Source organism: Leuresthes tenuis, unplaced genomic scaffold (genome assembly GCF_036924035.1).
Source record: "Leuresthes tenuis unplaced genomic scaffold, fLeuTen1.0.hap1 SCAF_14, whole genome shotgun sequence".
Classification (NCBI taxonomy): domain Eukaryota; kingdom Metazoa; phylum Chordata; class Actinopteri; order Atheriniformes; family Atherinopsidae; genus Leuresthes; species Leuresthes tenuis.
Window position 1 is genome coordinate 19573172 of NW_027325368.1, and position 24782 is coordinate 19597953.

The window sequence follows — 24782 nt, forward strand, 5'->3', positions numbered from 1 at the left end:
CTGCTGGTGTAAAAGTTACAGTTTAAAACAAAGGAAAGTGCCTATATTCAAGGTCGCTGTGTGATTTCTGTGTGTGTGTGTGTGTGTGCATATATGCGTGCCCCTGTGGGTATGAGGTCACATTTCCCACTTTCTGTGTTGCACTCTGGAGTAAAAGAGATAAGGCAAGAGTTTTCACTCCGACTGAGAAGAAGAGCTTCGGGAAGAGGGGAGGTTGCAAAAAACCTCAGAGCTGTTTTTTCTTATTTATGCCCGTGTCTCTTTTTTCCTCACACATCCCAGCGTGGATGTTAAAACCCTTCAAAGGTAAACCTTATGTCTGTGCCACTGAGCTATGCCTGGGCAAAACCTCCCAAAGGCATGATAATTCTGATCCAAAAGTCTTTTTCATGGGTGCAAAGCCCATTTTTTTTGGCCCGTTAAACGAATAAAAGACATTTTAAAAAGAAATTTCCTGTGTAGGCAGTGTGTGTGGATGTCTGGTGGTCTGTGTATGTTTATGGTGTGAAGGGGTTGTGGGGGAATAAAGCATGGCCAGTGCTTCACATATTTCTACCATTTGTTGTTCCCACCCCTGCCCCCTCCCAACCCTGTGCGTTTGTTCACAGCAGCAGGTTCCCCGCGGAGCCCCATCAATAAGACCACCCTGACTCTGATCAGTGTCATCAGCTGCGCTATCGGCCTGGTTTACTCATCTCACCTCTCCTGCAGCCTCTCTGTCCGGGTAATCTTACATGTGCCGGAGCACCTCATCGCTGACGGTAAGGCTTTACACCAGCCTCAGACTGTATATGGAGCATTGGAAGCTCAAATCCCCAGGGGGCTGAACTGGTATTTTTCTACGGCTCTCTGGAGAGTTCAGCTCACTATATCTCTCAAACCAAGTGTCTGTGCTTTGCAGCTGAGCTTCTGATTTGCTTTGTGCTCAGAGACAAAGGTAAATGCCAGGTCAACCGCCCTCTCCCAAGGTTTCCCCTGCCACACAACAGATGTGTCATGAAAGCATCACAGCACATTGAGGCTAGGGTGCAGTGACCACCTGTAGAAAACGCTCCAGCACTCTTATGGCTGTACTCGCTGATATGTTGAAGCAAGTTTACTAATGAATTTCAATGTTGCACCTACAAAGGGGGGAAAAGGAAAAGCATCGGGGGGTGGGGGGGCAAGCTCTGGCTCCTGCTGCCTCATTGGCATTTTTCAGCTGTCACAGGAGTGAGCTGGCAGTCCAGATATATTATAGACTGTGACTGTGGCTCACTCATCTATCATCTGGAGGTCTGATTCGATTCAGAGTGCTGCAGCTTTCCGAAGGTATATGCCGGCCTGCCAGGGAGATATTAAAATTCTGGGGAGGCATCCAGGGAGGGAACTTTGAAAGGAGAGATGAAAGATGGCGATTTTGCCTGTTGAATTACAAAACTGGGATCGATTTAGAATGTTTCCATAAATGTCTCCACAATCTCATCAGAGTTGATTTGATGTCATGGTAAATCAGATGAAAATTTGGATTTGACCACTGGGGAGTGAAACTATTAATGCCAACAGCTGCGCATGTGTCTGCCTTCAATTCCTGTGAAGAAAGGCACAGAAATGTAGAGTCACACCTTTCTCAACGCCTTGCACATCAGGGAAAGTAATCTTGCCTGAGACGCTTGAGTTGTTATCCAGAACAACAGCATCTACTGCTTTTCAAAGTGCATAACAGAGAACAGGACAAAAGTTTATTTAAGAAAAAGTTTGAGATAGTCGCAAGTAGAAATATGGTCAAGGTTTATTTTTCAGATTTTTGGGATCATCATTCTGGCTATCTGCAAGACCTGTCAGGTTGATCAATTTAGAGTAAAATTCATTACATAATCAGTAAATTTGTGACTGATATTAAGGATGGGAATTGATAAGATTTTTACGATTCCAATTCCATTTTCAATTCTGCTTGACGGTTCGGTTCTTTATCGATTCCCTTATCGATTCTCATATGGAAAAAAAGGACAACAAACAGGTCGATTAGCATCAACATGGTTTAGTTTAGAAGTAACATGAGTCATGACCTTCCAAACCCAACAACAGTGAGGTCTTAAGTCACCTACCGAAATTCAGGGGCATCTAATGTGACAAATGGGTGCAAGCCTTCTACCACAAACTTAGTCACTGCTCTGTGACATTCGTCTATCTTGGCCTGGGTCATTTTACTCTTCCCTGCTTCGGTGAAAGGAGAAGCTAGAGGTAGACGTGATAAAGCCACTCAGACTCTGTCTCTCGTGATGGTCATCTAAATGTAATGCATGAGAAGGCATTGAACGTTAACCTTTAGTAATAGCAGGTTTTACAATGAGGCAAATGGCGCTAACATGATAGACAGTGTTTGTTAGTTAGTTACATTAGCCGAGGACATGCTAACGTTACTGCTGCTGCTGGGTTGAGCTTCACTAATGTTAGTCCGGAGCGGATCGAAAACGTAACATTCATTAATAGTTATTGCATGCTGTGTGCGCAAATGTTTCTGCATGTTGGTAGAATTTCCTTCCTTTGATGAAATATCCACTTTTTAGTCTGGTTGCCCTTTTGTCGTCTTTTTTAGTGAAGCGTAACCAAACTTTCCAGTGTTTGTACTGCTTGGGCGCCATGTTTACTGTTGACTGCTGGCTGCACTGGACTCGCCACGCATGTTGCGTGGCTTGCGTAAGCTACGCAACGTGTGTTGACGTCATTTGCGCCCACTGGAATCCGTAAGGGAATGCAAAAATTGCAAAATTGGCAAACGATTCCAAGGAATTGAAACACTGGAAACCGGTTTTCAACAAGAACCCATCAATTTCCATCCCTAGACTGATATGGAGAGAAATATTCATAAAGTGTGTGCAAAGTGACAAAGAAGTCTATTAAAGCTGTAAATGCAAGTTAATTTCCAAAATCGACATACTTAGAGTAACACTTCAGTTCATCTATATTAATTTTGCACCATTTCCTATCTAAAATCATCTCAGGCCACTCCACAAAGAGAAACTCAGTGTGTCATTTCGAGCAAGCAATTTGTGATTGAGGAGAGGAGAAAAAATTAAAAGAAACAGACTTCTATCAGAACCGGGCTCCAGGATTGCGGCCATCTGCCATAACTAGAAGGGCTTTGGGGACAGCAAAAGAAAGAAGAGAACAGTATGAGAGAGAGAGAGACAGAGAGAGACGGCAAACAATAATAAATACTGGGGAGGTCATGCCAACCATCATGAAGCATGTTGCTCTGAAGCCATAATACACCTGCATAACAGACAGAGAGAGAGAGAAAACGGAAAACTACAAGACTGAGATAGATTGTAAAGAATTGCTGTAAATGTACCGCAAATTTTCAACAGTATACTACTACGTTCCATCATAATTTGCAATGATTATAATTGACCATCTGTTCTCAAGCAAGAATCAAATATTAAAAACTTGCTAAACAAACTAGATTCCTGGGAGACTTCCCTGCCACCACATGGCTTCAAACCATAAAGTGACAGATTAATGTTTAGTTAATCTTAAAACAATAATGATATTGATTAGGAAGTCCTATGCTTTAGGCTTCTCGTTACTTTATAGCATTTTTTTATTGGCATTTCAGTTATTAGTGGAGTTTTTAAGGAAAAAAGAAAGACAGAAAGAATGGAAAAGAAAATAAGCACGATATTTTGCTCTTTTGTAAACAAGCAATAGCATGTTGGCAGATATTGTAAATTCATAAAACCCTTTGTACTCTGATATAATAACATGATAAAGTAATTGAATGGAATTGAAGGATATTCTAATAATCCACAAAGGGAAATTATATTGCTGCAGCATAAGTTATTGAGGAAAAATAACTGAATAATTAATCAACCAAATGAAACGATAAATAAAAAAATCAGTCAACAAAGCCTTTTGTCGAGGGATTGTCATTGGGGATATTCTCTGTGTCATCTGGGTCAAACCCATAATCCTGAATTCCCTACATTATTGTTGAATCATCTTCAGAGCTATGGGCACATTCATTTTATTAACCTGTTCCCCATGATGATCAGGGGAAGAAATGTTTTAAACGTCCTCCTTCTTGCTCTCTGTTTTGCTCCAGACCTATATTCTAGACATCTTCTCTTTAACTCATCTGGATTTAGGGTCTTTTTCCAGACAGTTCACATGTGTAAAAAAAAAAAATAAATCATCAATCTTATGATGAGTGCCATATGTGGCCAATGGTGCCAGAATCATTCTCAAAATGCAAGCTTGCAGCAAAGCATCCAATCAAGTTTAGAAAAAAAAATACTGGTTTGAAAGTCTCAAGAATATGTCCAGAGCTACTGCACGAAGCTGCCACTAATGCAACAATATACTAGGACTGTACTATAAAATAGATTACCATCAGTTCGGTGTAAAATAGAAATAAATTTGCTTTCCAAATTGTACTGTTATTTTGCAGCGACATTCATTACAATGCACTCCTGTGTAGGAGTGATCATTAATGGTCCTAAAGAACTGGGTATGTGTGAGTTTCAGGATATGTCCTGGTCAAAGATTACTCTAACTTTCATTTTTGTAACACTGGAGGCCAAAGTAATGCCACCCAGCGTAGCTGTATGCATATTCTGTCTCTGTCTTTGAGATGTTTAGCTTTAAAAGTATAGCTGTTTTCCATCTGCATTGTGGTGCTGACTTGTAAAAGGTTGCGGATGTGTGAATTTTTGTTTATCCCTGTTACTATGATAACATCTATTAGCCAGCACTGAACACAAAGCTGCGTCCAATGGTGTTTATTTATCCTTGACAGAAGTGCTGCACAGGGGTTGATTCTGCCCTGAAAGTCCTATCTGTTATATATTGTCAATTATGAGAGTCACAGTAGAAATGATGAGAAGGGTCTAAATCAAGTTTGTTCCAGAATCATATTTTGTATTTTTTCTTCTATATTGCATGCTATGTTATATTTAAGTGATTAATTTTCAATATTAAAACCTGTTTTATAATGCAACAGCATGCATATTCAAAACCCGAGGCGAGCAGGCAACTCAAAGATGATATAGAATATGTCAAAACATCAGAAATATGCTAATGGCCACAAAGCAAAACATGTCCGGCCAAGCAGTGTGGGCCATTCCTGCTGTAGCAGAAACTATGGGAGTGCAGAGCCTGCTGAGAAGTCATTAGGAAATGACTGGTGCATTCCAAGTTTGGCCACTGAGTGTTGCTATGACAACACTTTGTCAATATCATGAGTAACTGAGACCTGTTGTCCAGGGACCTCTGACTCCAGGTGACTTACTTGTACTGCTGGTATGTCCTACTGTCTTCTTGTTGTTTGCTTTTCTCTTCTCATACTTTTTTTTTTCAGGAATTCACAAACTGAGAAGGAAACACTTCAAACACGAATCAAAGTTACTTTAACTTGCTGTCTTTAGTGAAAAACATTTCAGCTGTAAACCTGTGTGCTGCACTGTTTAACAAAAATACATTTTAAGCATGAGGTAGTAGGTATGGAATTTTTATTCCCAGTTAAATAAATGTTTGACTAAATTAATGAAACACAAAAACTAACACATATGGTTTCTGCCATTTTACTAACAGGATATTAGTGAAATCTGCGTCTCAGTAGGTTTCCTCTACTTATCACATTCATTTGAAAATGACAGGATTACATTGGCTCAGATCAATGTTTCCTGACTCTGTTAATGCTTGTTTTCTTTTTTTATTATCAGTTTTCTGCAGCATGTGTTCTATAATTATACTTCTAGCAAGTGCACGGCCACAGTGATTTACTCATGTCTATTAACAATTTCAAACTAAATGGGGATCTGATGTTGAAATTCCATTCAGTTTTCATTATGTTTTCAAATGAAACATATGTGAAGATCAAGGCGTAGAATTGTGGTAAGAGTACAGATTTTTAAAGAGAAAAGGGTTCCAAATAAGAAAGTGCTCGACGCTCTTGGGGAAAATCACAGTTAATAGGCTACAAAAGCCATTTGTAACATGGCTGTAATGGTGTGAAGACCTTGTAGAAGATATTTTCTACAAGATAGACTTCAATCGTAACTGATTCGTTATGTAGTCACAGTTACAACAAACTCATTTAATTTGTATGTGGCCTCAGCTTAAAAGGGACTAAATTAACTGGATTCTGTGTGCAATTCAGCGCTTTCGAGGAAAAGAGATAGAAGGCAAGGTTTTGTAGTAAACCTTTGACCGAAGAAAAATAACAAAAATGTATCCTCCAATGTTAATAAGTACATTAATGTGTGGTATTAACTTCCATTACTTTTCTGAATTGTATTCCTTATGGATATTTATTCAAACAGCATGAAAGATGATAACTCTATTTGTTCTTTGTGCATCTGGTAACTTAACAGACATATTAACAGTGATATTACTGTTGTCACTTTATTTCTCATGGTGAACACATTTTTGTCTTTGACTTTTGCGGCTGCCAAAATTTACAGGGTCAAATCCACTGAACCCATACTGCTGCTTTAATTAGAGTGATAACAAAATGTGTTAAATATAAACATCATGGGTTAGTAGTTGTGACGGGTGTTTTTTTATTCCTTAATCTTGAAGTCATATAAATTCTAAGACATATATTTAATTACACTTAAGCTTCTACTTTCTTTTGAATCTTTTCTGAAGTTTATTTTCACCTCCAAAAAACTAGTTGTTCATGTCAACTTAGAGCAATTAAGTTTGGAAGATGCTCTTTTCATATTTTTTTTGTGAAAAGGTCGGATGTATTCTGTGCCCTTGTCTTATTTCCTCTTTTAATATAATTTTAATGAAGCCTGAACATATCAAGACAATTTGAAAAGGCATTTCAGATCAAGTTAATGTTAATTCATTGGAATTCATTTTTTCCCCTCACTCTGCCCTGCTGTTCTCTCTTTCCCTCCACTTGTCATCATCTCATTTCCCCTCCACATGTCTTGTCCTTCTATCCAACCTTGTTCCCCCCTCCTGTCCTCGTCAGGATCAAGGTTCATTTTGCTGCAGGGGAGCCAGTTGGATGCTTCAGACTGGCTCAACCCAGCCCAGATCTTGTTGTACCACCAGCAGAATGCCAGCGGACCCTGGGTGAACGAGCTGTGCGGACGGCGCCTCCTTGACCCCTGCGAGCACCAGTGTGACCCTGAAACAGGTTGGGGTGCAATCCAAAATATGTCAAACACAGTGCCTAAGATTCTTGAGTTGACTCATAGCTGAATAAGACACGCAGTAGGTCAGGCTGAGGGAGCAGAAAGCAAATGATGACGAATGCAATAGGTTATAAGAGTTTGAAAAATGGTTTTTACCTCTTCATGAAAAAAAATGAAGACAACCCTAAATTTGGCATCTTCAAAGAAGACAAATTATGCCCTATTTTTCTGCAAGTTAAAACAATTTCATGCAATTAGTACAGCTTTCTTCACAGCAGCTGATGTTACTGGATGAAGTGAGCCTTATATAAGATTTAGCTATGCAAATGTGAGTCAGGACACAAATGACACTCAGTAACATTTGAAGCATGTAGCCTGAGAGCTCTCAGAAAAAACAAAGCTAACACTGTCACACACCAGAATGAGGGGGGAACGACTTGACAGGCCAAATTTTATTTTCTTCATATGCAGTTGAGGCACAGTCTTGTCACTCATGCGCTGATGTGGCTCAGATAGCTGGAACACCAACACACAGATTGGAACAGTGAAATAACCTGAAGAGCAGTCAAAAATGAGCAAATTCTTCTGTTGAATAAAAGCTCGATAAGTATCTAAAAAGATATTTAGTATCTAAAAAGATACAAAATTAGCACCCACTTTAATAGAAGAAGCGTATTGTTATAACAGTTTTGTGACTGAAACACTATGAAGTGAATATTATCTCAAAGGAAGTAGAATGTTTTTTTAGATTCTCCAACACGACTAACAGAGTTCAGGAGATTCATTGGTCACAATCTGTTGTAATAGTAGGAGTTTCCCTACTGTGTGATACATAATGTCCTTTAGTGCATGGACCACAAGCAGGTCTAATGGTTGTAGTCCTCTATGTCCTCTACTACACTTGGAATGAGGGCCATGTACAGCAACTGTACTTAATGTTTTATTAAAGACACAGACCACATTCACATTCCACATGGTGAGAACATTGTGCTGATAAAACAGAATAGTAAAATATTTTGTTGTTTAACAAGCTCTTTATCACTCCTCTTCATATAAATTCATTTTGATCTTTCCAGCCTCCAGATGCACTCAGAGGAAAGTGGGAGCCTGTAAAACAGAATATTATAATACCGCCTGTTGTTATAACAATTTAGTCAGTAAAAAAAAAGTCCTTTTTGTTGTCGACAAATTCTCGCTACGTAGATGCCCTGAATACTTTAAACATCTATTATTAATAGGTGCCACCGTGGCGAGATAATTTTCACATTTTTCTTTTATTATTGCTTATGAGTAAGTCTTATTCTCTAACACATTCAGATTGCAATATCGCAATCTTTTAAATACCCGCCTATCACAGAGGAGTTCCTGACTTCTCTCCTTTTGCTATTTTGATCACCAAACTGTTTCAAAGCAAAGCGTTAACTGTGACACGTTCTCTCTTCCTGTGAAGGTGTCGGGAGTAAACTTTTGCCTTGACGTTAAAAAGAAATAATTAATAAATAAATAAAGAATGCTCTCACTTCCAAAAATAGTTCTGGCTAGGAGTTGAAAAATAAAGCTTCACCGCACACTTCACATTAAAGGCTGAGGAACAACAGAAGAAGAGTTCCTTTATGAGAAATGTTTCAACTTTCAGGTCCACAGTAATTAACAGTGAGGAATTATGTTGTGCTGCCGAAACACTAATCAGCCTCAGTAGGCATAGTACATGTATTCCTCAATTAGATTTATACAGAAAGTTGCTTTATTTGTGTGTTAGGATGCTTATAAACTCCTGTTTTTACTTTTTATTCGACCAAAGGAGTTATTATATTTGGAAATTGTGAATAGACTGCATTTGTGAGGCGCTTTTCCTGTTGACTGCTGAAAATGCTTTACCATACAAGCTGCCTATTCTAATCATGCAGCACCGTTTTCTACCTTAAGTTATGACAAAGAGCAAGTGACAAAGCAATACTGACTTCTAAATTCTGTGGATGGATGACTGTTCTAAACAGTAAGAATAGAAGCTCAAACATCTCCACATTTCATTATACCCTTTTATTAGTAATTAATAGCAAAGTCTTCATGTACTAACACAGCAATCAAACACTTCTTATAATTGCTAACAAGCTTTCTGCACACGTCCACATTCCTAATTGGGCTTTGATTTTGGTGTTGTTTTCTGTTCACCATTTCTTAGCCACTTTGATTGTATGTTTCAGTTCATTATGTTTTTGGAATATACAGCGCAGCTCAGTGCCAAGGTTTTTTTCTTTGCAGACTGCCTGAGGTTTCGTTAAAATGTCAGGCATCTGGAACAAACAGCCAGTGGCCAATAAATGGTAAAGCGACATGCAATAAACAGAAAGCAACATCAGAAGCAGTGGGGTGAGTTTAAGACCCGAGCAGTGACAAAAGGGCAGAGACTCGGAGACTCTTACATACTGTATGTGGAAAAGTATTTCAAAAAAGAAAACCCATTTTGAGGATATTGAATTCTCTATGTTAAAACATAGAAATACCTCAGATTTATCAATAAAATCTCCCCCCTATTTGTCACTTTTGTTATTTTACCAGGGGAAACCCATTGATCAAATAAAGATGAGCCATAAATCAAGGGTTGCCTTTGGTCTGAATAATTTAACTGTACCTTTGGCTGCTCAGACAAACAAAACATCCTATTCTAATTACATATCTAAAGTAAACTGCAAGATCTGGCTTTTCGTTTGAAGCTTTCCCCAAGAAAATGCAAACGTATGCAAGCTGCAGCTTGAACATAATAAAGAAAATAGTTTATATGTTGCGATCAACAGTTGAATGTCAAAGCAGTTATCATATGGACAGTTTGTGATCATGAACAAAAAAACGCTGATTTGAATTTACAAGACACATCTTTCTACTTTAATTTCTTAAAATTTAAGGATGTTTTCACCTGATATCTCATCACAAGCCCTGCCACTGCTTGCTGATCGTAGCTGATTGTGTATGATGTATGTGCATTTTGATTTGAGTTGGCTGTGCAAAGTAGTGAAATGTTTAAGGCTTGATACTTTCTGATGCTGCTTGTTCAAAGTCACGCTGTACTTATAAAAGATTATGTTTGTGTACAACACTCCTCAGGATGAGGGGAAAAAAAGTGGACATAATGGCACATTGTGATTTTACCTTATTTCTTGGAAAGCCTCAACTGATGCAGCACCCAGATAATGAGTGCAGGCAGAAATCTCACATTTAAAGCTGTGGAAATGTCTTTCTTGTTTTCATCCATTATTTAGCAGCTCGACTCTCCCCTGGGCAATGCGGAGTAAGTTCTGAGTCCTCTGAATGAATGAAAAAACTGGGCTAGTGTGTCTCCTGCCTGCTCCATGTGGAATAATTTCTGAGTCTCACCCACACATCTATACCGACACTCCGCCCACTCCTTCAAGTGATGGATCGACCAACAATAAGGACTTAGCATTTTCTCTAATGCTGTAATTTAGTACTAATGAAGACTTAAAACAAGTAATCAAGTAATCAAGTAGGAGCAGAGCTTTTTGGGTGGCATTAAAGACCTAAGTCATTTTATAATACTGGCACCTGTTTTTGAAATTGTGGCTTATTGTGGCGCATTTCTGCTCCTTCATCCTTCAATATATTTCCTTTCTGAAACTTCACACTGCTGCACTCTGGCCTGCCCATGTGTTCTTCTTCAATTGTCCCATAAGAGTAGATGTCATCATTGTTTTCCTCAATTCAATTCAATACATTTAAATGAATAAAATTGCATGTTGTTAGATGAGTTAAAATACAAGGTTGATAAATAAGTTTTGATACTTATTGTGTACTTATTTGTAACCTATTTCTTCTATTACCACTTCACAAAGTTCCTACAACCTGTTCATAACACTAAAGGAAATGAAACTGGAAGTTTTCCTCATTTAAACTGAATGAAAGCATCAGTCATGTTATTTAAAAGCCACATCTCATATAGGTGATTATGTGTGGGTTTGTCAGCAGGGCGGCGCGCACTTAGAAGTAAGTGAGCATGTGCGTGGGGGGGCTGGAAGGAAAATGCAGAGGTGCTATAGATAGCTTAAATCCAATCCTCTTTTCTGCTGCAGGAGATACTGATGAAAAGTAAGATGGGTTGTGACAGTATCTGTGCTGCTCGTGCAAGACATTAAAAGAGGCAGCAGAGGCTTTAATGCGCGGTGCTTCCCTTCCTGTCCCGCTCAGCTCCAAACCTGAGCGCTGACGTTAACAGGCTGCTCTCAACACCATCTTTTCCTCTCTGTGTCTGCTCTGGAGGTTGTGTTGGACGTTTTTATAAAATACAGGGGGGGACATGTTGTGCCTCTGGAGACGCATGTTCACATCATAACATGCTGGCTTGATTAATGTGACCGCATAATAGATGGGTGTGTGGATATCCGCTTGATGAGCTGAATTATTCTGTGCATAACTGATACAAAAGTGCATGATGGAAAACCGACGTTGGGCGTAGTCTTTGCTGCCCATGTGAAGGATCAAGACTTCCAGCCTTTTTTAAAGGTGGATTTGTTCAGCCCGGTTGACCCAAATACAGTTCTTATCTACCATGTGTTTTATAAGGTGAATAGCGGTGAGATATGCCGTGAAAATAAAGTGCGAGGCTTAGAATCTGACTCGGTGCCTTTAAATTGAGCAATTAGGGAAGGTAACACCTTGAAGTGTAAAACAAGTTTGAGCTGAGGGCCACAACCTGAGAGCGCAGTGAGAGAGCAATTAAAGGGAGATGAGGTGTTTAGCATTGTTCCACAGCTGCATGATAAATCCTAATTGCTGCTCTGGCATTTTTTCTTTTCTATTTTGGGCACAGTTTGTGTTTTAGCATGCGAAATTAGCTTTCTTACCTCAAACTTTTCAACCTTTTCATTTAACTTTTAACAACACAGCAAAGTAGCAGTTATGTTCGGAGCTACAACATCTGCATGCTGGGAGTGCTGCCAGGGGAAAATATTGGAGCAGTCTATGATTATGAGGAATACATGCAAAGGCTTGATTTTATTCATGTTATATTTTAGAGAAGATTGGTTCATAAGGCTGTTTGGGCAAATCGCATTCTCGAATATTGTAACTCTCGTGAGCAACTGTATGACATGGTAAGGCCTTTCGGTTCAGTGTCAATATTAAGAAGATCCTGATGATTATATAATTGTTACTAAACTGCTTTTCAAAAAAAAAAATTTTCTTCTTTCAGTTGTAGTTGCAGTAGAGGTTTCAGATGTTCTTGGTTCTGAGGAGCTCAGCTCATAAGTTCCACACAGTGCTCTTTATTTGCCTTTGTTTGAATTGTTTATGGAGCCTCTTTTGTTGGATGAATTGTCAGGTTTGAAAGCATGCTTTTGTCTAAAAAATACACACAAACAACATTATTTATCACAGTCATAAACATAAAAAACGATTAATAGTTGAATCTGCATTTTTTTCAAATCATGACTCTTTGAAAACAGTTTGTTTTCCTTCCTGTAACTGTGAATCCTTGATTTCAGCAGCAACCAACAGCCGTGGAACAGACAATTCTGTGACTAGTAAACGGCAGTCTTTTTGCACCGGGCTGTCTGCAAAACACATGTCAGCTCCTGACATTTCATTAAATTAGTCAGAGGAAGGAAAGGATACTTTCAAAGAATAGTAAACATATTTTATCATATGTTGAATCATTGGGAGATACCGATTGATTAAATTATGAATATTCTATATATATTTTTTCTTTTCGATCTAAATATAACCTTCAATTCAGACATACCACACTCATCTTCATTGCTTTTATTCTCTTTGCAGCCCACAACACCAACATGCAACTCTAATTCAAATGTAGAAAAGTAAAGAAGAAGGAAGTGTAAAGCCTGTATTTCTTTCAGGAGATCTTTTGCCTTAAGTGGTAAAAAAGGAAAAAAAACTTTAATTCAAATGAGTAATGATTGAAAAAGAAAAGTTTTCTTCTATTTTTATGATTTAGAACAGTCAATTTTCACGTTTTGTTTGGTAGCTATAATTGTGCCGTTTCCACATTTCAATAATAAGAATTTACAGTGAGAAGAAATGTGAAGAAACACCCATAAAGTGCTTCTAGTTCAGATTATCAAGGGCAAAATGACAAAGTAGTTTCTGAGCCAGTCTTTCACATAAGTAAAATTCACTTTTGTCTTGCTCAAAACCCTGTTTTTGATCCAAAGGAATGTTGAATCTGGTCATTGAATTGACTTGGACTTAACTCAATAGCAGACAGGGATTATCTTGACTGCAACCATGGAATCAAATAATGAAGCAAAACTGCCTTAGTCGGCCCTTTTTATTTACTTCCATGAGCGTTAGCGCAGCTGAATGTGATTTCCTTTAGCCTGGCAGGTACTGACAGCTGACCTTTTCCATTAACAAGGGTGTATAAAAGCCCATCGCCTGTGCTCCTCTCCTGCCTCCTATTGAGCATGAAGAGAGCATGTTATACACATTACCCCTGAGTAACCCTCTAAACCAAAGGTGAGGCCCCATCAATCATAGTGAGCAAAGTCAATGCCGACATTTCCCGGGGGAGCTGACAACAGAACAATAAGATGATGCTGTGCGGTTCTTCGTTAACAGGCTTCACTTTTCGGGCACGATGCCAACTTAGAGCATCAACGTTGTTTATGTCCCACTGGTGAGGTATCGGACATTCTTTCTACAGATTTTGTATTCTTTTGTATCCAAAATTGCTTGATCTGCTTGTCCAATCCAACAATCCCACATGGGGTTCTGATTGAGCAACTGTTTCACATGATTAATATAAGTAGTGGTAGTGCTAATTAGAGTTATTACTGATCTCATCACTTCTCATTTAGACGTGTTATATTCTTTACTCAGTGGAACCAGTCAGATTAGTGGGGAAAACACGAATGAAAAATAGACTCTATTAAGTCCAGCTATTTGAAATGTTGCTTTCAGGCCATTGTTTAGGTTGCAAATGTAGCTGGCTGCCAGTGTGGATTTATTTATTTAACATATAAGAATTATTGCATGAATATTTTTTTAAGTAATTCATAAATTATTTCATAATTTTGTTTTAAATTTACTTAGGATTATAGCAGTTTCAGTCAATATCTTAAATTATAGCCAAGAGCGTGTAAAGCCATTGAAAGTAGGAACCCTGAAGAGGAAATTGCAGTCACCAATGAGAAGAGGAATACTTTTCAGACTGATTATGCACAAGGGTTAGTATCATGCAAGGTGAGAGCAGTTTATTTCAATAACAAAATAAATGATTAAAAAGCTGCCTCACATTAAGGTTTCAAAGTGATGACAACTTTGCACTGTTGTGAGCGAGGGTTTCACTCAAAGTCCTTAAAGTCATCTGCCAGCATGACGTGCCGTGGTGAGGACCAGTATATTTATTAGCTGCCATTGAACATAACTGAGCATTTTTAGATCAGCTACATTATACTAAAAATGCTGATTAGGCAGGTTCCTGCTTGAAAACTTCATCAGCTTTTTTTGGACAAATTTGACTTCCTCTTTGGGAATAAAATATGATTATGAGTGCTCTAACTACCTCAAGAGGTTCATCTTTGGAATAGCTCTCTTGGAGAAAAAATGAGAGAGGAGCAGAGGGAATCTTCCAGTGAATTAAAAAAGGCTTGACTATAATGAACACATGATTGAATCACTGCCTTTGTGTTTGCAGGAGAATGCCTTTGCCTAGACGGCTACATGAAGGACCCAGTCCACAAGCATCTCTGCATCCGCAGTGAGTGGGGGCCCAATCAAGGGTAAGTTATGGTAATCGCTTTATGATGGTTTGTGATTGCTCATTATCATGCCAAAGTGAAACAGTGGGACAACAAAGGACTCATCCTTCTCATCAAACCCAAAGTTATTACTTTGCTTAGATGAATCCAAATGAACTATGTTGTCACCAGTGTCTTTTAATAGTTTGTTTCATATCTACCTTTTCAAGCTTTCGTTGGGCATTATGTCGTGTGAAAGTACAGACAGAACGGTGTAAGGACACAGTGATGCAGGGCTGATCCGCTTCTGTTTGCCATGTGTGAATTACAAGAAAAACTGCAACGGGTTGACCTTTTTTTTTGTGTGAGTGTGATGAATATGTGAAAGAAGCTAATGTTTGGAAGCAGATTAAACCTTAAGATCACCTTAACTTCACAGATGTGTTTCTTAACTATTTATGATTGCTTTGATGTCTGTATATTAAGTACAGGTACATTAGTTATATACATTTCAATGCATACACATAAATATCTGCTGTAGATAGTTTTAAGCAGTAGTTTAATCAAATAAGAAGTGGCATTTCAAATGAGTGTATTCTGCAAAGTATCCATCTATTAAAAATGTATAGCTCCTGTTTCTTCTCAGCATTTTTAAATGTACCAAAAATTTACAAGACAATCAATAAACAACATATAAATTAGTCATTTTATGTGCCAGGCCTGTCTGAAAAGTCTCTAAAAGGTCTGCATTGTGCTCTCCACTATTTCAAAAAAGATATTCCTTTAATTATAATCCCTGGGGGCTGCACGGTGGTGAGGTGGTTAGCAATGCCACCTCACTGCAAAAGGCTTTGAATTTTAATCTAGTTAAGTTTACTGTAAACAAAATAATAGCCTACAGGTTATGTACAAGTCACAGGTCAAGTACTTGTACTTTTGTCCAGTCGGCTTTCAATCATTCACCAGCTGACCCCCCTTTTCCAAATATGGTCACTTCTGGCTCCAAAAACGCCAACATGGCATAAACCAAATGTCAAAATCCAGTCTTCGAAATGGCATTTCACAAATCTATTGTTGACAACAAAGCAGTTCCAGCCATCATTTATTTAGAGTTTGTGGCCACAATTTATTTTCATAGGCTTAAAGGTACCTCTCATGTAGAGTAATTTGACCCTGGTGCATGAAGTTGATGGCTCTTCTGAAACCAAAAAGAACACAGGGTTCAAGAACTATTGGTAAATTGCTTCAAGGCCAGTTCTGAAAAAGTACATTTGCAGGCCTTTCATCATGCTATATTTTGACATTGGATTCAAGTTCTCGTCCTGTAATGATTCTAAGTGCTTGCTTGATGTATTTGGGCCTTGAAAAATTCTGTGGCCGAGAACCTGCTCGGAAGTCAAATAAACATTTAATTGGGCTCAAATCCGCTTGCCTTAAGACTTTTAAGGCAAGCGGATTAGACATTCAGCCATGTCTGCTGCCACAGAGTCAGCTACAGTGTGGCCATTTATGCTGTCCTTGTGTCCCAAAAAGTTCAAGTCAAGTCATAAAGGACATTTATGATCAACAAAAAAGTCCCCTTTATGACCCTAAACACTAGAAATGCTTGAAAAGGTCATATTGGTGGAACGTTTCTATGTGGGCAACCATAATCTGGAGGGAGGGCACCTCTGCCAGATCATACTGTGTGTGTCCTTCAGATGTGACGGAAGTGAATTTCCTTTCCTCACAAATGCAAAGACCACATGCATGTGCAATTCAACAAAGAGAAGAACTTGTAAAAATGTTTTTTAATAGAATTACTTGAAGCCTAAAACTCCCCAAGATACCTTTTAAAAATATTAAGTTGAACCAAATTCCCTGCTCTGACTTTTATTGTGTGTTGTGGATTGCCACTGGGTTCTACTACCGCTTAAAACCCCGCAATTAGAATGAATATGAGAACAGCAAGACTGGCTTGCACTAAATTCTTAACCTTCAACATTGCCAGCCTCCAATAGGCAGAGCATGCCGTTTTCCCTTCATTTTGACTGTAACCGTGCCATGTTTAAAATGCGGATGTTGGTCGATATTTTATGACACATCTGCATATTGCCTGAAGCTTACCAAACTGTGAAACTCTTTCACATTTCTCTGTTCCCAGCTCTGTGCCTCTGTCACTGTGTAACAGAGTGGGCACCCTTGGGTGACTTAAATGTTTAATGGCCACAGCCCGTGGCATGGGAGCTGCTCCTCTCTTTCTGATGTTCTTTTTGCTTACAGTAGTGAAGGAGTTTGCTCAGAATGACATCAGGCCCCTGTCACTTCCCCTCTTTGCACTCTCTCTTTGCAGACTGTTTAGTCGCGTTGCTGCCACTCCCCATTAATCTCTATCATCCACCCTCACTCACTTTTGCCTCTTGGCACTCGTCTCATTCCCACAGTGTTCTTCTTGCTCATGCTCAGTATTTGCTCTTTCCATCACCTTCTGTCTGTCCCTCTTTCTCTGTGTGTCTCTTTCCCCATTCTGTCTCATCCTGTCATCCTGTCCCCTGGTAAATAGATGTGAGCCAAAGTCACATTCCATGTCAGCTTCTGCAAAATGCATCTTTCATTCAGCTTGTTTACACTTTGCTACACTGTGATGTTGTTTGTGATTTGTTGAGCTCTGGAAGACAGGAATGAAGGAGGGAAGACTCTGACACATGGTTTGTGATTTTGGATGATTTGGATTAGAGGGATGGGCATTCTGAAAAATTTAACACTTCTCGGGCTTTGATTTTAACACAATTTTTCTTTTATTCTCTCTCCTATTTTTCCTCCTCTGATCTATTCTTTCTTCATGCAAGTCCCTGGCCTTACACCATCTTCCAGCGCGGTTTTGATCTTGTAATGGGGGAGCAACCCTCTGATCGCATTTTCAGGTGAGGAGAACTTCACAAGACTTTGTTTTATCAAGCTACAATACATTTTTTTGCGGGGTTGCTGCCAAATAATTTCAGGCTAATCGTTTCTGTTTTTTAATAGCATAATAGTGTTTCTCCTGTTACAGTCACTGACTTAGCATCAGACATCTGTCAGGATTTATCTGCTCATGGAACATGAATGTGTGATCACGTGACCAGTTTATTGTCATGTACTCATCTTTGTGAGTATAATTTAAGTGAGAAAATATGTTAAAAAGTAAATGTTGAATTATTAAAATGTGTTTTTTGTTTTTTTAATCAAATTCCCTCCAAATTTTCCTTTCTCAAGCAAATCCATAAACCTTTTAGCAACTCTGACCAAATGTTATCATCACATTGTAAGTTAAAAAAAGGCTATGATTAACCATTTGCTTTGTACCTGCCAGTCTTTGAAAGGATACTGACTAGATAGCGTGTTTAGTCCTGAATACTGATTCATTTTAAATCAATGAGTGTGTATATGTCAAAGGGAGAGAGTGTGGTTCCTTTATAGTTTGTTGAATTCCATCACAGTCAAGGTAAACAGCGTCTCTTACATATGTAATACAACAAACTGTGTTAGATTTAATGGTGTAATCATTTGCGCCTCGTAAACTCAGAGATTCAAAATCTTAATCACCTCGGCTGTTTAGAAGGACGAGGTTTGCTTTTTCTTAATGTCATCACATTGTAAAGCAGTGGTAAGACTGAGAAGTTTGGATGTATTGGTTCCAATTGACATCCCATTTGCATTATACCAGACAAAACACTGAAAAAGGTGTCATTTGGTTCTGGTGCTGAACTCCAGGAACTCAGTCATTTGGAACTGGTGTCCAAGCTTTTTGAGTGGTACTGTAGCAGTGCCTGACCAGTGTCATAACACATGTAGCACGATTCTTGTCTGTGACTATATTAATGCTGATTTTCCCTCCTTCCTTGAGTTGAAAAAGAGCGGATCTATCAGACGGTGTGCTACTGTTGTCACTGCAAGTCTCTTTCGCTTTTTGCATGACGATGCAGCGGGAAAAAAAAAACAAAAAAACAAGACATTGTTTGTGCTGCTGCTTGCAATACAAAGAAAGCCGCAGAGTTCATGTAGACTGTTCTGGAGTTTGTTAGCGCAGTCTGTTGGGAACAGACAGGGGAGGCTGGCATCACACTTTATCTCCTGTAAATACCTTGATACATTGCTTTCCCTGTCGACATACCCTCTAGAATAGGCTCTTTTTCCTCTCTACAGCTGAAAGTTTAAAAATGTTGTCCTCCGACTGCTTCCACCTAGTCATCCATCCTAATCTAACCATTTCAGTCACTGGCTAACTGCATCATGCGCTTCACACATTGGAAAAAGACCTTAAACTTCAGTGAGCTCTCAGACATGCAGCTATCATTTTCCTGTTGATACAGATATTACCATTAAAGATTCACACCATCATAGGAAGCAAACTAAAGCAAAGCAAACAAAAGGATGCATGAAAATTCTCGGGTGCCAAAGGAGATAAATGCTTTGAGCATTCAAACACACTCAGCTTGCCATCTGCATGGCATAAACTGCAGGGAGTTTCTCTTAGGACTGCAAACATGTTTTCCTCTCAACAACTCTTTTCTCCAGGGGACTGTTAGAATTTTCCATCTCCAGTTTCTCTTAGGGTGAACCAAATAAGTGTTATAGCAGCGCACCCAGTCCCTAGTTGTCCATTATGAAACAGTGCTCGTTAAGTGGCTGCTAATTTGTCCTGTGGTCACCCTCATACGTCATACTGCATCACAGGGATTACGAGCACTGCTGATGTACACACTCCCACAAGAGCTGGTGAAATGAGACGTGGCAACGGCTTCCTGAGAAGTAATATGGGAATAGGATTTTTAGAAGTTTCAATGGGCTCCCGTCTCGTCATAACTTGCGAGAACGAAGCATTGTTACATTAAAAAGAAAAACTGAAGCACTTTGATCCACTTATAAAGTTTGACTTTGAAACAAAAGGAGTGATTAGGTTGATATAACTGAATGTTCCGTTTCTGTAATGGTTTTAATCAGTCCGGTCTTAAAGTGACTGTTAGTGCATGCAGCCCTCACAATTGACTGCCCTTTTCATATGCTAAGTTAGCATTTTATTAAATGCAAATTGAACAGTTGAAAATGGGGAAATATGTTTAGCCCGCATAAAAATAATTGTTAGCCATTTAATCAACACATTCCCCTCTTTTGTATTACCAGTTAGCATGCATTATTCATCAAGGCTAATAATGCATTTGATGCTAATCAACGTGCACTGTAGACTTAGACTTCGAAGTATTTCAATTATTTAAAGATTGATGATATTCATTGTATCACAAACCAAAAATGTTTAAAAGCCTTTGTTCCAGACATCTGTTGTTTACAAATTCATCACCATGTTTTGTCCTCAGGGAATCTCTTATTTGTCCTTTTTGCCTGGTTTCCTCATTTGGAATGCACCGCGTCTATAAACACACAGAATCCCTCTGCTCAAGACAGAATTATGCAAAAAGGTTATCTTAGCTGAAAGTTAAAATAAATAATCTCTAACCAACCTGAGGCAATAATTCTGAATAAGTGATGCAGTAAAGATATTCACCCTGAAAAATAGTCCTTTTGATGCAACATGGTAAAAGCTTTTGGTTGCAGGAAGACAAGACACACTAAATCTAAAGATAATATCCCCAGTGATGGTTTGGAGATAACAATCTTTTTGAAAGTGAGCAATGAAGTATGTGAGCTGTAAACTTTGGGAAGTCATATTTGTAGGACTTGGGCAGGAGGATTTAACGAAAGATGTCAAGTTGTTTTGTGGGATTTCAGGTTTCTGAGAAGCTTTTGACCACCGGCTGAAACGGCATTGATAGAAAATCTGGCAGTTTTTTTGCTCTTTGGCTTCTGCTACAGCTGTAAGATGTAACACCACTGTCATAAAAACAAACCTCAGTCTGAGCCCTGCACAGACACAGCTATGCACATGAATTTGTTGCCATGCTTTATGCTTTAAAATACCTGCAGAAGTCTCCAGATATGTCAAAAGAAAAAGTGGGCTAATATTACAGGAACCTAACAAGATCTGCATATCTTTATATGCTCATACAAAAACAAGCTAGTTTTTCTGTAATACAGTTTGCTTTTCCTAAATTTACATTTCTGGATGATTTTTATATGACATATGCATGAAATCAATACTAATTTGCAATGTAATGCTCATTATTCTTATACATTTTCAAGTACCGTGTATTGCAAGATAGAAGAGAACATTTTGAAAGGCTGCAAAATTCCAACATTTTGGTGTGAAATGTGCAAAAACAGACCAAACAGTAAGGTGCTTTGTCAGGTTAAGCAAAGTTGGGAAAGGCAGCATTATATAACACATAGTCTTTTCATTATCTGAACCAGAAAGCAAATGAGAAGTTGTGAATAAACATAGCAATCTCTTGCATCATTTTCAAGAAACCTTGGTTTCTGAAGTTGAGTTATGTAAACATTGGTTTGGACATTGTTTGTCACTCTGAATGTCCTCCTCAATTTGCCAATCACAAAACTGAGCTGCATTGGTCCTACGCTTTCTGACTCCTCTTTGGAGTCAGTTGGCCAACTCCCGTCAACACTTACTAACATCAACCCCAAATCAAAGAATATGTGCATTTTCAAAAATACAAAAAAATGAAGTTGACAACCCAAAAACAACTTACATAATGATCACCAGCATCACATGCTATCACAGACTTGTGAGATGTTTATATTACATGCCTTACACAGATTTGTTTGAAATCAATGAAGGCTGTATACAATACATGTGAAATAATTCCAATGTCGCGTTTAATCTGTTCTCCTTGAAGTCCCAACGTATGTTCCACTGTGTCTGTTGTTAGTTTTCACTTCAAAGCCCTCACCTTTCACTTTTCCATGCCCATGCAGATTCACGTACACTTTAGGAGAAGGGATGTGGCTTCCACTGAGTAAAAGCTTTGTCATCCCCCCTGCCGAGCTCGCCATCAACCCATCAGCTAAATGCAAAACGGACATGACAGTAATGGAGGACGCGGTCGACGTAAGGTGGGAGACATTCAATTGTACTGCTTTTCTTTAATGTAACTCTTGGAGACATGACAAATGAAGCTGCAACTAAAGAAATAAAAAGACTTTAATTATGTATTAGGATCCTGCTGGCTGCTCCACCTGAGCAGGAAACATCTTCTCATTGCTGCATTCAAGTATCGTCGGGATTTTTGATGAAGATTCTGAAAATAGTTTACATATTTGAATATATCACATATATATATGTATGTATATATATATATATTCTCTTTGTTATCCATCAGAATTTAGCTGTCAATTCTGACTCACGCTGTTCAGTATTCCAACACCATCAGCATTTGTTTTTTATTTACTATTGTTGCAGTGAAGTTTAATCATCCCTGTGAGGCTGATGCAGAGGTCTTAGTGGTCATGATTAACAGGGTAATAAAATTCTGAGCTGTAACACAAAATCAATTACATAGAAGCAGAGGTAAAAGAGTTTAGAAAAAATAATAATAAAAAGAGCAATAGTTGTTGATTCTGAGCCACAAGCAGTATTTCGATTGTTAAACGGTTCATAACTCCAAAGACAATCTGCTCTGTTAGCAAAGAGTGTGTTTGTGTCTGGACTGCAGAGAGATCCGCAGCTGAGCCAACACAAAGCTGCAGTGTTAAACTGGGCCCAGCAGACATCACTGATGCAACATGATTATTTAGCCATTTTGCTTTCCTAGCAGTGGGTGTATAACTTGGCACCATTTCTTCAAAAACAAAACGCCTTCATATCATGGCAGTGCTTTTATGCATCACAAGAATTTGACTTGGATAAAACACATATGAAACAGACAGTGGCATTTTTTCTGAGTCCATTGATGTTCACAGTATGATTTAAACTCAAGATAAACAAGTTAACATAATGGCCATGTCCTCTTGACCCCCACCCCCCTCCTCAAATTACATCACATAACAACCGATGTGGCATAAATGTGTCAGGAAGGAGGCAACAAATTTCAGCTCAGTGGATTAATATGACATATGTTGTGTGTTTAAGAGAAAGGTCTGTTTAAATCTGTCAATATCCATTCTAAAAACAATAGATTTGAGTGTTGTCAGCGTGCGCTGGTGCACAAAGGGAACGACAGACTTGTTCAAAGATGGTAAGTAATTATGAGATGTGAAGAAGCAGCTTCAGGAACACACAAACTGCAGTTTCTTGTTTGATTAACAAGAGTATTCTGAAATCACTTTGGTTTCAGCGGACGTGTATAATCTTTTCATGACTTCATATGTTCAAATCTAAGTGACGAGCATAAGACATTATTAAGAAAGGCCTTCAATATAAAATCCCCTCCCCGAAACAAATGAAAACTTTATAGTCATCAAAAAATGTTAAAGGTCTCCTAAGGAAAACGATTGGATTGAAAAATATTGACATGAAATTTTGTGAGCAAAGATGCCTGAAACCAAAGACAGAGAGTTGCTGCATGTGCAATTTACACCAGGAATCACTCAATGAATGTATGTGTGAAAGAATGAATTGTGCTGTGAAGTATTGAGTGGTCATCAAGATCTAAAAATGCAATTCACATGCATACACGAGCTGTCATTTCGTTCACAATAAATACCCAAGACAGCAGCATTCCCATTTTTTTTTAGAAGAGGATCTGCTCTGCTACACCTAACTCCTCTGGCTGCCTGTAAGTTGATGATCATGCATAACCACTTTGAGATCTATTGAGAACAGCTCATCAGCTGGTGGGCAACTACTCATCAGATGCTGTCAAGTGGTCAAAGGCCAAATATATGTACAGTGGGAGACCGAGAGCATCTCTGGAGTTCCTCACTCTCATCTGTTTCTCTGTTGCCTTGATCAGCAGCCTAGAAATAGCAATTTCCCCCAATAAGACTGCCCATGCTGTATGACAAAGGGCACATTGGCTGTTCTGTTGTAGCAAAAGTAAAGATGCAGATTAGGTTGGGGAATGGAATTCAGGCACAGCATTAGTTTTAGGTCAATGCAGCTGTGTGGGGAAACACGAGCACGTGTGACAGTCAGTACATTTACATGCAGTTAATTGAGCTGCAGCGACAGCTCATTTTGGCCAGTTAATAGGACTTCACTCGACTCAAGTCATTGACTGATGTATGTCTAACTTCCCAATGCTGGGGACTGTATGAGAAACATTCAGGACATCCTGCTGCTTCTCTGTGGATGATTATGACTGTATACCTGTAGCCAAAATCACTGAGCAGACTTTACTTTAGTCATATTGTAATTTTATCAGATGACTCTGTAGTTCAGGTGGCCCCTCACACTTTTCCTTTTATTCGTAATTCATAACTCCTGATAGATTGAGCAGTTTAATTAGTTTGTTGCTGCACTACTTACTCATCGACCAGAACATTATAAACAGCTGACTTGGTAAACTCCATGTTTGACAGTGTTGTTGGATTGTTTCCACAGGATTAGCTTAGGGAGAAGAGGTAGATCCCAATGTTTAGTAGTGGGAATTGTCTTTTAGTGTTTACTGGAACATGCCCTCAGAACATGTTAGTGTGCACCACGGTGTCAGATCCTGTCCTGCTCTTATTTTCCAATGGTTGTTTGCTCTGTGAAAATGATGTTAGGTAAAATTAGTCTCTCATGAGTCTCACATGAACATCCTCATCATCTCTCCTCATTAGCACATACTGTAGGCAGTGAAAGAGGGTTTTTTCCTTCTTCTTTTTAACAACTAGTGCTTTAATCGCAATACCTTGTATGACTGAAATCTAAAACAATCCTACAGAGAGTAGTATAACATAAAACTGATTACAAGAATTCATGCATGGATTGATGTGGCTGTCAGCGCTTGATACCTTGAAATATGCACAATTGAGTGCGCATTTTCTCTCTTGCTGATGATAAGAAAGAACGTGTATGATCTCTCACAGCATAGGCTTACACTCTATAACCCTTTTGACTTTTTAATAAACTATCAGGATTATATGATTG

General features: G+C 38.7%; 1 protein-coding gene across 6 annotated transcripts in view; it reads left to right on the plus strand.

The window, feature by feature from the left end:
* Positions 1 to 24782, plus strand: part of astn1 (astrotactin 1) — a 327153-nt gene that overhangs the window by 95058 nt on the left and 207313 nt on the right. For 3 of the 6 annotated variants that reach the window (XM_072364268.1, XM_072364270.1, XM_072364272.1), the window contains 5 exons: positions 609 to 761; positions 6965 to 7132; positions 14797 to 14881; positions 17668 to 17742; positions 21686 to 21823. In XM_072364268.1, coding sequence (XP_072220369.1) covers positions 609 to 761; positions 6965 to 7132; positions 14797 to 14881; positions 17668 to 17742; positions 21686 to 21823 — 619 coding nt within the window. The remainder of the gene's footprint in view (positions 1 to 608; positions 762 to 6964; positions 7133 to 14796; positions 14882 to 17667; positions 17743 to 21685; positions 21824 to 24782) is intronic. The other 3 variants (XM_072364269.1, XM_072364271.1, XM_072364273.1) reach the window with 1 other exon arrangement.